We start from the raw sequence: 14217 nt of genomic DNA, 5'->3' as shown, positions 1-14217 counted from the left end.
ACATTAGAAAAAATCTGTGTCATTTACTTCATTTAAAATTTAAAGAGAAACTATATAATCCTCATAGATGTAGGAAAAGCATGTGGTAAAATTTAGCATACATCTTTTTATGACAAAAGTTCTCAGTAAAAGAAGAGACTTGATCAAAAGATACCATCTAGAAACCTACAGCAGACACTGTTTCATCTTGTTTTGATGAAAGTATAAGTACACTCAGAAAAGTAACTGAAGTTTTACAAAAAATGCACTTGCAAACTTTATTTGGCAAACTTTTCATTTTAGTAGACTATACTTTTAGAATAGTTGTAGAGTTACTGAAAAATTGAGAAAATAGTGCAGGTTCCCACACCCAGTTCCCTCTGGTATTAATATATTAGTATGATACATGGATAACAAACCAGTATGGTACACTATTTATTAACTAAAGTCATGGTTTATTTAAACTTCCTTAGTTTTTACCTGATGTCCTTTTTCTTTTCTGGGACCACAGAAACCACATTACATTGAGTTGCCATGTCTCTTTAGAACCCCTTGATTAAGAAAGTTTCTTTTTTTTTTTTTTTTTTTTTAATATTTTATTTATTTATTTTTAGGGAGGGAAGGAAGGGAATGGGGGAGGGAGAGAGAGAGAGAGAGGAGAGAGAGAGAGGAGAGAGAGATATCAATGTGCGGTTGCTGGGGGTTATGGCCTGCAACCCAGGAATGTACCCTGGCTGGGAATTGAACCTGGGACACTTTGGTTCCCAGCCCGCGCTCAATCCACTGAGCTACGCCAGCCAGGAGAAAGTTTCTCACTTTCTTGTTTCCGATGATGTTGATGGGTTAAGGGGTACTGGTCAGATACTTTGTAGAATGCACACTGTTGGAATTTTTCTGATTTTTTCCCTCATTATAATAATACTGTGGTTATAGGTTATTGGGTGAAGACCACAGAGTTAGAGTTGCCATTTTTATCACATATGCAGCGTACGTATTCTTGACATAATTAATTAGTGTTTAATGTTGGCCTCGATCACTCAGTGTTTGTCAGGTTTCTCCCCTATAAAATTATTCCCCACCCACATCCCCTGCTTACTATATAGTGTACTGATTACTTTGAAAGGATGTCCCTGTGTATAGCCCAAACCTAAGGAATGGGGAGTTGTGTTCCACCTCCTTGAGGGCAAGTATTCACATAAATTATTTGGAGTTCTACATGGAAAATTTATCTCTTCTCACCATTAACCTTTTTTTTTTAATTTATTGATTTTTATCCATTTATTTTTAAAAAGATCTTTCGGGGAGAAGGGAGGGAGAAAGAGGGAGAGAAACATCAATATGTGGTTACCTCTCACATGGACCCCAGTGGGAACCTGATTCGCATCCTGTGCTCAATCCATAGACCTACACCAGCCAGGGTTTTAAATTTATTGATTTTAGAGAGAGAGAGGAAGGGAAAGAGAAAAACATCAATTTGTTGTTCCACTTATTTATACCTTCTGTGGTTGTTTTCTTGTATGTGCCCTGACAAGGGATCAGACATGCAACCTTGGTGTATCTGCACTTGGCCAGGGCCTTCTCACCATTTATTAATTTACTCAATCATTTATCTCAGTATAGACTCATTGATACTGAATATATTTTATTTTTTTTTAATATTTTATTTATTTATTTTTAGAGAGGGAAGGGAGGGAGAAAGAGACAGAGAGAGAAACATCAATGTGTGGTTGCTGGGGGCCATGGCCTGCAACCCAGCCATGTGCCCTGACTGGGAATCGAACCTGCGATGCTTTGGTTCTCAGCCCACGCTCAATCCACCGAGCTACACCAGCCAGGGCAGATACTGAATATATTTTATTTAAAAAAAATTTTTAATATATTTTATTGATTATGCTATTACAGTTGTCCCATTTCCCCCCTTCATTCCCCTCCACCCTGTACACCCTCTCCCACCCACATCCCCCCCCTTTAGTTCATGTCCATGTGTCATACTTATAAGTTCTTTAGCTTCTACATTTCCCATACTATTCTTACCCTCCCCTATTTTCAACCTACATTCTATGCTACTTACTCTCTGTATGTTTTCCCCCTCTCTCCTCCTCCCACCCCCCTGTTGCTAACCCACCATGTGATCTCCATTTCTGTGGTTCTGTTCCTGTTCTAGTTGTTTACTTAGTTTCTTTTGGTTTTGCTTTAGGTGTGGTTGTTAATAATTGTGAGTTTGCTGTCTTTTTACTATACATGTCTTTTCTTTATCTTCTTTTCTTAGATAAGTCCCTTTAGCATTTCATAAAATAAGGGCTTGGTGATGATGAACTCCTTTAATTTGACCTTATCTGAAAAGCACTTTATCTTCCCTTCCATTCTAAATGAGAGCTTTGCTGGATAGAGCAATCTGGGATGTAGGTCCTTGCCTTTCATGACTTGGAGTACTTCTTTCCAGCCCCTTTCCTGCAAGGCCTCTTTTGAGAAATCAGCTGACAGTCATAGGGGAACTCCTTTGTAGGTTACTGTCCCCTTATCTCTTGCTGCTTCTAGGATTCTCTCCTTCATTTTTACCTTGGCTAATGTAATTATGATGTGCCTTGGTGTATTCCTCCTTGGATCCAACTTCTTTGAGACTCTCTGAGCTTCCTGGACTTCCTGGAAGTCTATTTCCTTGGCCAGAATGGGGAAGTTCTCCTTTATTATTTGTTCAAATACGTTTTCAATCTGTTGCTCTTCCTCTTCCCCTTCTGGTACCCCTATAATTTGGATGTCGAAATGTTTAAAGATGTCCTGGAGGTTCCTAAGCTTCTCCTCTTTTTTTTTTTTTTTTTTTTAATTCTTATTTCTCCATTCTTTCCTGTTTGGTTGTTTCTTTCTTCCTTCTGGTCCACTCTGTTGGTTTGAGTCCCAGTTTCCTTCCCTTCACTATTGGCTCTCCGTGCATCTTCCTTCATCTCTTTTATGGTAACCTGCATTTTTTTCATGTAATTTGTGCCCAAAATCAACCAATTCCGTGAGCTTTCTGATCACCAGAGCTTTGAACTGTGCATCTGATAGATTGGCTATTTCTTAGTCGCTCAAAAGGATGAGACCTGGGGGACTGATCTGTTCTTCTGTTGGACACATGACTCTCTCCCTGTCTCTCCTTTTTTTTTTTTTTTTTTTTTTTTTTTTTTTCCGATCTGGTCACTCTTGTTACGGTGAGGGGCAGAGCCTTAGGTGTTCACTGAGGCTGGGCACCCCAGTCACTAGATTGTGACATTATATGTGGGGGCGGGGGCAGGGACGGGAGGGAACAATGGCGGTATTTCCGTTCTCCTGGGATCTCAGTCCCTTCTCTGGTATCCTGGGTTGCAAGCTCTGCCCTGGTCCACAAGCGCCGCCTCACTGGGTCCACCAGCCGCTGCTTGTGTACTCAGGGTCCACCGCTTCGATCTTGCGCACCCCGGATGGCTTACACGCCGAGTTCGCACCAAGTTCTCCCCGACCTCCACGCGCTGCCAACCCGTGCCCACCCAGCTCCTCCTCTCCGCTCCTCCTACCAGTCTGGATGAACGGGTCTACTTCAACTTATTGGCTGTCTGACTTCCATTCAGATAAATTCTCTGTCAGTTCTGGGTGTTATTCTGGCTCTAAATTGTTGTTGTTCTAATCTTGGTTGTGCGTGGAGGTACAGTGTGTCCACCTATTCCTCCATCTTGCCGGAAGTCCAAAATATATCTTCTCTCCCCTTTTGACTTGGTTGCTAGCAAGCTCAGAGCTAAGACTTCACTTATTTCATAATAATGAATCTGGTTCTGTGTCAGGCACTGTCTTGCCAGGTGAGAGCCTCCCAATACTGAATATATTTTATACTTTAGATTTTAATCCAATACTACTTTATGTTTTGCTCACATTGTTCCAGTTTTGGCCATTAGGAGCATCAGGTGGCTCTGTGTTTTTTAATATACCACCTTTAATGTCTTGGGTTTGTTTGTTTGTTTGTTTGTTAAAGATTTTATTTATTTATTTTTAGACAGAGGAGAAGGGAGGGAGGGAGGGAGGAAGAGGAGAGAAACATCGCTGTGTGATTGCCTCTCATACACACACCCACCTGGGGACCTGCCCTGCAACTTGGGCATGTGCTCTGTCTGGAAATCAAACCAACAACTCTTTGGTTTGCATGCTGGTGCTCACTCCACTGAGCCACACCAGCCAGGGCATGTTTTTATTTTTGTTTTGTTTTAGCAATTCCTTACTTTCTGGTGCTAAAAGGTGCTCTAGACTCATTTTATATATATAGTATTTCCTGCCCCATCCTAGAACACATTTCTCTAAGGAGACCTGGTTCCTTTTATTGAAGAATGGTATTAGACTCCCAGATCTGAGTGCTTAGGTATTCTACTGAAGTGCTGATTCTTTTAGCTGACAGATCAAAAAAAAACTATATTTACTGACTTGTATTTTTTCTGTATACAAATTTATAAATTTTCTGTATCTAACCCTCTGTATCTATATTAAGTTAAATACGAATTGATAACTGTCTCCAACTCTAATCCCTTACTACTTGCATCATTCTAGCTTGCTGCCTACCCTTGCTTATCTGTAAACTCCCACTCCAAAAGTCAGAAACCTGGCTCCCATTATTTGCTTAATACAATATACTTAATATACGTAATACAATTACTTAATACAGTAATTATACTTATACTTAATACAATAATTACTTTTATTGATACAAATTTTAAATCATTCATTTTGAAATCATGGACAACATAAGGATACTCAGTGCCACTTTAAAAAAAATGTGTATTTATTTTTAGAGATGGGTGAAGGGAGGGAGAAAAAAAGGGAGAGAAACATTGATTGGTTGCATCTCGTGTGCTCCCATCCAAATCCAACCTCCAGCCCAGTCCAGTGCCCTGCCTGGGAATTCAGCTGGTGACCTTTGGGTCTACTGGACAATACCCAACTCACTGAGCCACCCCAGTCAAGGCAGTGCTGCTTCTCTGTGGTGTTCTGAAGTTCCTAGCCAGCATAATAAACAGGAAGAAGAAAATATAGGCTTAAGAATTGGGAAATGAAGAAATAAAACTGTTGTAGTTTATATACAATATAGGTAACCTACATAAAAAACCCCAAAGAATTACAGACAAATTATAGAAATAGTGACAGTTCAGCAACATGGTTAACTAAAAGATTGTTAAAAATCAATTGCATTTTTAATCACATCAGGCAGGTAGAAAGTATAATATAAAAATAGATAACTGTGGGGGAGCTTTGTCCGCAGATCCCCCTGTCCACCACGGATGAGAATAAGTCTACCAAGGCATGATCTGCTTGGGGAGGAAAGGTGGCCAATCTCTCACAAAGGGCCAAGAGCCTTTTCCTCAATGGCTTTTATTGGGTTCTTTTTCATGGGAATTCAGGTAAAGCTCATTACTTATTGCCAGGAAGTAAGGATCAAATAACAAGGAACTCTGAGGGCCTATTTTGAGTCAGGGTCAGATAGCTAAAGAGCTGTAAAACTTTGAGGAACAAACTTACTTCTTCCTTGGACCCTTGTCATTTAATTGAGAGCATTCTAAACAAAGCAGGTTTCACAGGATTTTACATACTCTTTCTTAGGCCTGATCACCTGGGAAACCTGCCCTTTCCAGCACAGGGCTGCACCACCCTCTCTCATTGTTTCAGGTTTAGGTGGAGCAAGGGAAGTAAGGCAGCCAAGAGATTGGGAGATTTTCTCACAGACAATGAGGACTCAGGTTTTGTCAAAGCCGAGGGGTGAGAGTCCGTCACCCCCTTTTGCTGTAGCCCACAAAGTCATTCCTTGAGGGCTTCCCATGTGATCGTGCCTGTCTTAAGTCATTCCCCCCTTGGGGAATCTTACCCATCATTGGCTAACTGACCAAGCACTGGGGGCCAGCTATGGATGAAGTAAAAGGAGCAGAAGCTGCACTCCTGCCAGGGAGATAAGCTTTTGTCTCCTTGCTGGCTTAAGGCCCAAGGTTGTTTTCTCAGTCTTGGCCTTGGCAGGGGTTACAGCTTCTGATACCAGGCAGGGCGGTTCCCAACAGATAACTCACTAGAAAAGCATATAGCTAATTATAAAAGATAACTAAATGTGAAGTGTTGAAAAGTATGAAGTACCTGAGAATAAATCTTAAGATACATAAGCCTCAATATAGAAAGTTAGTGACTGTTAGAACATAAGAAGCACCAACTAAAAGGAGAGAGTGTATTTGTGGATTGTAAATTCCAATATTGTCAGTATGTCTTCATAGTGATCTGTAGATTCAGTACAGTTATAATTAAAATCTCATCAGGGATTTTTTTTTCTTAAAGATTTTATTTCTTATTTTTAGACATAGGAGAAAGAAGAAGGAGAGAAACATCAATGTGTGATTGCCTTTTGTGCGCCCCCAACTGGGGACATGGCCCGCAACTTAGGCCTGTGTCCTGGCTGGGAGTTGAATTGGCGACCCTTTGGTTCCAGGCTGCCACTCAACCCACTGAGCCACACCAGCCAGGGCTCATCAGGGATTTTATTGGAACTTGTCACTCAAATTCTAACATTTATATAAAAATTATATGGAAGAATAAAGCCTAAGAAGAACCAAAATGTTCCTGGAGGAGAATAACTTAAGATTACCTGCTCTGACAGCTGTCATGATTTAATATAAGCTAAAAATAATTTAGGGTGTTGCTGGGGCAGGGGTACAGAAACAGCTTTGGGACAATGCAGAGCTCATAGCTGAGGTTGCATAATGGGTTCCCGGTGAAAAAATGGATTAAATAAAAGGTAGATTAGTTCATTATCAATGTGGGAAGTTTTATATTTTCTACTTCAAACAAAATGTAGAAATTAAGTACAGATTAAATATTTAGTTGTGAAAGACACTTAAATTTTTTCTAATATTGGAGGAAGTCTTTATCCTCAGGGTTAGGGAACAATTTCTCAAGACACAAAAAGTGCCAACCTAAAGGACTGATACATTCAAATCCATCAGAAACCTCATCATCAAAAAAAACATTAAATGATGTATAAATGTTAAGCCATTATATGTGAGAAAATATTTGCAACATGTAAGCAACTAAAAGTTGATTTGGTATATACTCCTATAATCAGTAAGAAAAAGATAACCTAAATAAAAAGATAGTCTGAAAAAATAATATGAACAGGCATTTTTTTTTTCACTTAAAGGGAAACCCAAATAGGCAGTAAACAAATGATAGGTTTAGCTTTATGACTAATTTGCAAAAACAATAAAGTCACAGCAAGATACTGGATTACACCAGTAGTTTGGCAGGCATTAAGTCTGGAGAGGAAGAGAATCAGTAGGAATTCTTACATGCCATTGTGGGGGGTATAAATTGGTACAACTTTAAGAAACAAATGGGCATTTTCTTGTGAAATATATGAGGAGCTTTGAGATAATAGCTTTTGAGTTTGTTTTGTCTTTAACTACAAAGGACTCCTTTAAGATAACTTTCTCCATGTCCTGTGCTTGAGGAAAGGTTGGAAAACTATATTTCCATAAGTGTTGTTAATTAAACAGCTTTTAGTGTAGCCTGATTAACAAAAGAGATTTTCAGCTTACTACTTTTTATATTGCTTCTTAAGACTCTTCAGTAGTTCCTGGTGGGTGTGGCTCAGTAGATTGAGTGCCAGCATGTGAATCTGCGAACCAAACAGTTGCTGGCTTCATTACCAGTCAGGACACATGCCTAGGTTGCAGGCCTGGTACCCAGTTGTGGGCGTGTGAGAGGTAACCCTTCAAGGTACAACATTGATGTTTCTCTCCACTCTCCCTTCCCCCTCTCTGAAAACACCTAAAATCTTTTCTTTTTTTCTTTTTCTTAAGATTCTTTAGTGATACATATTACCATGAAAAAAATGTCTTACTCACTGCCGTGTATCCCTGCACCTAAATCAGTGCCTGGTACATAGCAGATGTGTGATTACGTTTGTTGAGTGCTGGCTGCAGGTGTACTTCACCAACATTTTTCTGACGTTAGAATGCTAAACAGGTTAGGGTATAAAGGCTGCTCACCTGTCCTTGATCAAGGACTTAACATACAGAAATGCATCGCCTAGAAGATAGGAATGAATATAGGTCTACTAAAATTTAGCTTTCCTTGCCTCGTAATTGAGATTAGGATGCAAGCTGTCAACAGCTTATTTTAAGTTTATGGAGTATTATTTATCAGTTTGTTCTCATCATCACTAAAGATTAGGGTTATTCTAAATTAGCTGTGAGGAAAGTTGGAAAAGTAAACATTTGTTCAGAATATTTTTTTGTACATAAATATTTGCTATTTTTAAATTATAGCCAGTTGTTTGGGGAAGAAGATGCTGATCAAGAAGTATCTCCTGACAGAGCTGACCCTGAAGCTTCCTGTGAGTTAAACTACTTAGGATGTGTTTTCGTACTAGTGAGCACTACCTTTATTTAATCGACTTAATTTTGATAGCTCAAGGGGGGAAATGCTATTATGTGCTAGATACTATATTATATGCTTAAGACCTATTATTTGATCTTTAAAACAATGTTTTTAAAAATGAATAGCTTCCTTTTACTGGTGAGAAATTTAAGGTGCAGAGAAATTTCACAAATCTAGTAAATAGGGCTGGGAGTTACCAGATGTGATTACAGGTTTATACTTTGAATTACTCTACATGTGACCTTCAGAAACTGAGGTGCGGTGAAGATGCTGATGAGCATGTTATTTTTCTTTATCCTTGAACTCAGAATGTGTTGTGTGCAGGTGACTTGCGTGAGTAACCTTTTTCCTCCTAAAGGTGGAAGAGACCTTAGTTCTATATTTATTATAGTTGAAAATACGTGTTTGTTTTGTAGGGGAACCAATGGAAGCTGAAGCCAGAGCCAGAGCATCAAATGAAGATGGTGACATTAAACGTATTTCCACAAAGGAATGGGCAAAATCAACTGGATATGATCCTGTTAAACTTTTTACCAAGGTTAGGTTTACTTTATAATTGTGGATTCAGCTTGGTTTAAAGTAGTACATGAAATTGATGTAGTCAAGATAAGTAGGTTTCAAAACGGGCATCTAAATCAATATAGCATCTTGATAGGTAAAATATAGAAGCTGATACACTCTTGGTTTTCTTCCTTTCTCTCACTTTTAATGAAAGTTAGTTTTCCTTGTAACTGGCCTTTGGTTCTTGCTGTTTCCCATTTTATATCCCTTTCTTGCTTAAATATTCTATTGGCAATTGGAACTGTCCTGAAATGCTTTTGAATTATGAAGCCTCTTGTTCTTGGTTGAATCCATTTTCATTAGTACATATTATTTGCCACTGAATAATTCTAGAGAATCACTCAAGATTGTTTTAATTGTGTATACCTAATTATAGATCAGTCCCTCAGATCTGTGTTTTAGTCTTTTAATTTCTCCTACCTTTGCTTGTTAGCAAGTTTATCATAACAGATACTTGAAACTTTCTCAGCTCTTCTTAAATTGCCTAATTATTCTTGCCACCCTCACTAACCAGATGATCTAAAGACATTTAACAGGTTTGAAGACATTGGATGTAATTTACCTGCTAAAAGAATGCCCCACTTCACTGCAAAATCTTTTTTCTGTTCCCTTTTGTTTGAGAGAAATCCCTGAGGAAGGGCTAACTCTTCTGTCTGCTGTTTTCCTTTCTCCTTGTACTTTATTCTTCCAACAGTGTTTTCTCTGCCCTGTATCTTTCTTGACCCTCTGTCTGCTTTCTAATGTACCAGGTCCTGCTCTCCTGAGTAAATGATCTACTGCTTTGTGCTGTTTATTGTTCCACTTTTTCCTCACTGTCAATATACGTCACAGGTTGACTTTATTAAACCTATGCATTTATTTTCTCTCCATTGCCTTTTCCTTTAAAAAAAAAAGGCTTTTGATTATGCTTAAAATATGAATAGTGACAATATTGTCCATACTGATGTCCATATACCTATTTCCATTCCAATCCGAGCAACAGTTGAATGCCAGGATAATCTGAAGTACATCTCCAATCTTTTGTTCAGTAGGTAACGTTAAGCATCTACTGTGTGTCAAGCACCATTTTAAGTACAGGAGATTTAGCAGGAGAACAAGACAGAAAATAGGGTCCCTGCTATTTGAAGGTAACTCAAGGATTAGAGGGGAAGTCAAACATTGAACAAGTAATTTCAGATTCAGTGTTAAGACTTTAAGTTCAGTTCCATTGGAATCCTTTAGTAGTAAGTAGACTTAATGTACTTGTTATACTTATACTTATTATACTTTGAACCCTTAGTAAGGGTTCAAAGAGGCTTTCTAGAGGAAGTAACATTTCACCCCAAGATTTTAAAGAATAAGGGTGGGGACCAGAATGGACCATATACAAATGAAATCTCAGGTGGCGGTATTGAAATCATTCCCATTAAAGGGGAGAGTGGAAAGGGAAGTCAAGGCTGGATCAGGAAATGCTTTCTAGGTTATAAGGATGTTATATGAACATAGTGGGAATCCATTAAAAGATAGTAGTGTCATAATAAGGATATAGAGGGGGTGCAGTGCACCATTCTAGCACTTGATACTCCTGTGAGCAATATGGGACAGTGCCTTCTGGGTTTGTGCAGTGCCACAGTAGTCTGAAGGACAACCTCTCTGTTCCCTATATTCCCAGTGGAGCATGAAGTAGACTAACAGGACTTAGGATGTGTGAGGTGAGGAGTCAATTCCTGATTTCCTGTTGGGCAGCAGGATGAACCTAGGAACCATTCTCTGAAGTAGGTAAGGTGGGAAGCAGATGTGTAGGGGTTGGAACATAGAGGAAGGAGGTAGGATTCCTATGGAATATTACATGACAAGTGATTTTATAGGTGAGTAGAGGGGTCTCCCTAGACGTGTATTTGGGGTTTATAGAAAAAGAAGAGTGTGGAGATACTTCAATACAGAACTCTGCGAGACTCCTGGCATTTAATAATGGCATAAAGAAGGATATGGAGCTTGTGCTTGGGAAACCATCCTAATTGCTCATTGCCTGCTTGGAAGCTGCCTCAGCCAAGTGCTGAAGGTCCACTACAAAATGTCTCCAGGCACATTTGTGACTCATACCAGAATTCTCATTCCTTGTCTGGGTACCCATTTCGGATGTTACCTTCTCCTTGAATTCTCCTCATTTCTCAGATAGATACAACAAAATTCCTGATAGTATTCTAAGCTATGCGATTTTCACACTAAATTGTATTCTAATTATTTGTATATTTGGCTGTTTTCCAAAGATTAAGGATGCTTAATAAATACTGAATTGAATAGATTTTTATAAAAATATCTCTTTTTTGCCCTAGCTGTTATGGCTTAGTGGATTGAGTTCTGGCCTGTGAACCAAAGGGTCACAGATTCGATCCCCAGTCAGGGCACATGCGTGGGTTATGGGCCAGGTCCCCAGTTGGGGGCACATGAAAGACAACCACACATTGATGCTTCTCTCCCTCTCTTTCTTCCTCCCTTCCCCTCTGTCTAAAAACTAAATCATTTTTTAAAGAATACTTTTTTAATTTAAGCCAAATCTATGGAATGTATAAATTTATAGCGCATTAACATAATAAATATATTGGATAATTCAATTAGCAATAGAAAATGCAAATAAAGATATTACAATCATTAGAAATTCTACCACTTAGGAGATAGTGTGATTCATGTGATAGTATTTCAGTCTATATGAGGTAATGTTTTCGTTTTTGAAATAGTAATTGTTTTTTGTGTGTGTTTATTTTAGGGGGTATAATATATTTCAAAGATATTGCTAATTGGTATCTCTAGGCTTAATGATTGTGTCCAATTCTTGTGGAGTTGGTATATGTTTACTTAGCCTCTTCATTGGTATGATAGTGCTTCAGATGATCTTTGGGGCCTTTGGAGAGCTGTTACGGAGGTAGGTGAGTTGGGAGGGCAGGGTCAGTCAGCACAGTCTGAGTTTTCCTTACTCTGCTTTCCTCAGAGCACCTCCGCTTATAAGTGTCTCAAATGTAGGGGTTCTGTGTCAAATTTCCTTTTACAAAATGCTTGAGCTTCTTTTAAAAATTGTTCATCTAGGTCTTGGCTGGGTAGCGCAGTTGTTTAGGGTGTTGCCCAATTAACCAAAGTGGGTTTTGATATCCGGTCAGGGAACATACAAGAGCCAACCAGAGATAGGCATAAAATAGATGGGGTGGGGTGGGGTGGCAGTTAAGAATAGTATAGGAAACAGAGAAGCCAAAGAACTTCTATGTACTACACATGGACATGAACTAGGGGTGGGGGGTACAGGGTGGAGGGGGGGTAGAGGGGAGAAAAAGTTGGGACAACTGTAATAGCATACTCAGTAAAATATACTTTAAAAAAAGTCAGCCAATGAATACATTAAGTGAAATGACAAATCAATGTTTCTCTCTCTGTTAAATCGATAAAACAATTTTTTTCATTGTTAGTCTACTATATGGCTTGTCTTTAAACCAGATATATACTATATATAGATATCTACTATATATATAAGTATATATAAGATATATAGTATTTATAATAAATCGGCAGTAAAATTTTGTTGTATTTTATCAGCATAAGGACTGTAGGGTTCATGGGATTTCTTTCTTTCTTTCTTTCTTTTTTTTTAAGCTTTTTAAAGATGATATCCGGTATTTGTTGACAATGGACAAATTATGGCGAAAAAGGAAACCTCCAGTTCCATTGGACTGGGCTGAAGTACAGAGTCAAGGTAAAGGGTACATTTTAGTCTTTGGGAATTCTCTCAGTCTTTAAATAGTTTTGTTGTTTCTTGACAATGGTATATAAATTCATGGTAAGAAGTTTGAACAATTCAGAAAAATATGAAGAAGGGAAAATCACTAGAAATCTTACCACCTAGAGAAACAGTAACTATTAATGTTTTAGGAAATGTCTGGTTATAAATCTATGCATGTAGACACAGCAGTTGTATATGCACATTAGATTATAGAATCATGTAAATTTATATGCTCTGACTTGTTCATAATATTTAGTCCCTTACAGTTAACATTTCATTGTTTCATATTTTCCCTAAAACAGTATAGTGATGAGGACGTATATACACAGATCTCTGTACTTTTGTGTGATTATCTCTTTAAGATTTAAATTAGGAACATATTTATAATTTTAAATGCGAGTAAAACTATTGCAGTAGTGACAACTTCCTTATTCCACTCCACCTCAACACATTATCTCTGCTGTATCTGAATTGTATTGTGATTAGTGTATGCACAGCAGTGGTCAGCACATTGGAATTTAAAGGGTCCCAGGAGATTAGGGGTGTCAATCTAGAGCAGTTTTCTATAGTTGTGGATACTTGAATTTACAGACCAATTTAAGTATGACTCTAATAGTGTCCACTTACTGAGTGTTTACTATATTCTGGGCATAATGCTTACCATCTTATCTATATTAATTATATCCTTGAATCTTCCAATAACATTGTGAGGTTCTGAAACAGTCTTGCACCTTTCCCATCTCAGTATTAGCGATTTTCTTGTACAAATATATGTATCATAGTGATAATTACAAAATAGGATTTCTCCTATATTATTTTCTTACTGGTTAGGCATCGTATTGTTAAAATAGTAGAGGAATGATGTTTAATGTTGGAATTTCTAATTTTTTTCCTCTTAGGAGAAGAACTCAATGCAGCAGATCAACAAAATGAACCCCAGTTAGGTCTGAAAGACCAGCAGGTTCTGGATGTAAAGAGTTACGCCCATCTTTTTTCAAAGAGCATTGAGACTTTGAGAGTTCATTTAGCAGAAAAAGGGGATGGAGCTGAGCTCATATGGGACAAGGTTCGTTTTGAAGTAGTGTGGCAATTACTCATATGTCAAATGTGTATTTTAGTTCAGCTGTAATCAGAAGCTAGTAAATTTTTTAATATTGTTTATTCTGCCAGATTTTGAGGATACAGTATTGCTTTTGTTTGGATGTATTTATCTTGAATTACTACATTGTATGAGTTTTCTATATATTAATTCAGGTAATATCATAAAACTTTGTGGCTTATAATGTCGGCTAGAGAAATATGAATGTATTGGACTAAAATATTTTACAGACTTAAAGCTTCCTGTGTAGTATAGATTTGTGACTAGAAGTCAAACTCCTTTTGGAGACAAGAGCATTATAAATATTTTGAAGTTGTGGCACCTCTCAATACAAAAATGAGACATAATTATCCTTATGAGTTAATATATAATAGTATTTTGCAATTAGATGTGATTATTTTGAGGTTTGATGAGTTTT

General features: G+C 38.0%; 1 protein-coding gene across 1 annotated transcript in view; it reads left to right on the top strand.

The window, feature by feature from the left end:
- Positions 1 to 14217, top strand: part of UBA2 (ubiquitin like modifier activating enzyme 2) — a 44165-nt gene that overhangs the window by 12914 nt on the left and 17034 nt on the right. The window contains exons 7-10 of the mRNA XM_028529411.2: positions 8280 to 8347; positions 8808 to 8929; positions 12574 to 12673; positions 13600 to 13766. Of these exons, the coding sequence (XP_028385212.1) occupies positions 8280 to 8347; positions 8808 to 8929; positions 12574 to 12673; positions 13600 to 13766 (457 nt within the window). The remainder of the gene's footprint in view (positions 1 to 8279; positions 8348 to 8807; positions 8930 to 12573; positions 12674 to 13599; positions 13767 to 14217) is intronic.

Source organism: Phyllostomus discolor, chromosome 12, assembly GCF_004126475.2.
Source record: "Phyllostomus discolor isolate MPI-MPIP mPhyDis1 chromosome 12, mPhyDis1.pri.v3, whole genome shotgun sequence".
Classification (NCBI taxonomy): Eukaryota; Metazoa; Chordata; class Mammalia; order Chiroptera; family Phyllostomidae; genus Phyllostomus; species Phyllostomus discolor.
Note: the sequence above shows the minus strand (reverse complement) of the source record. Positions and strands in the feature narration are given on the sequence as shown.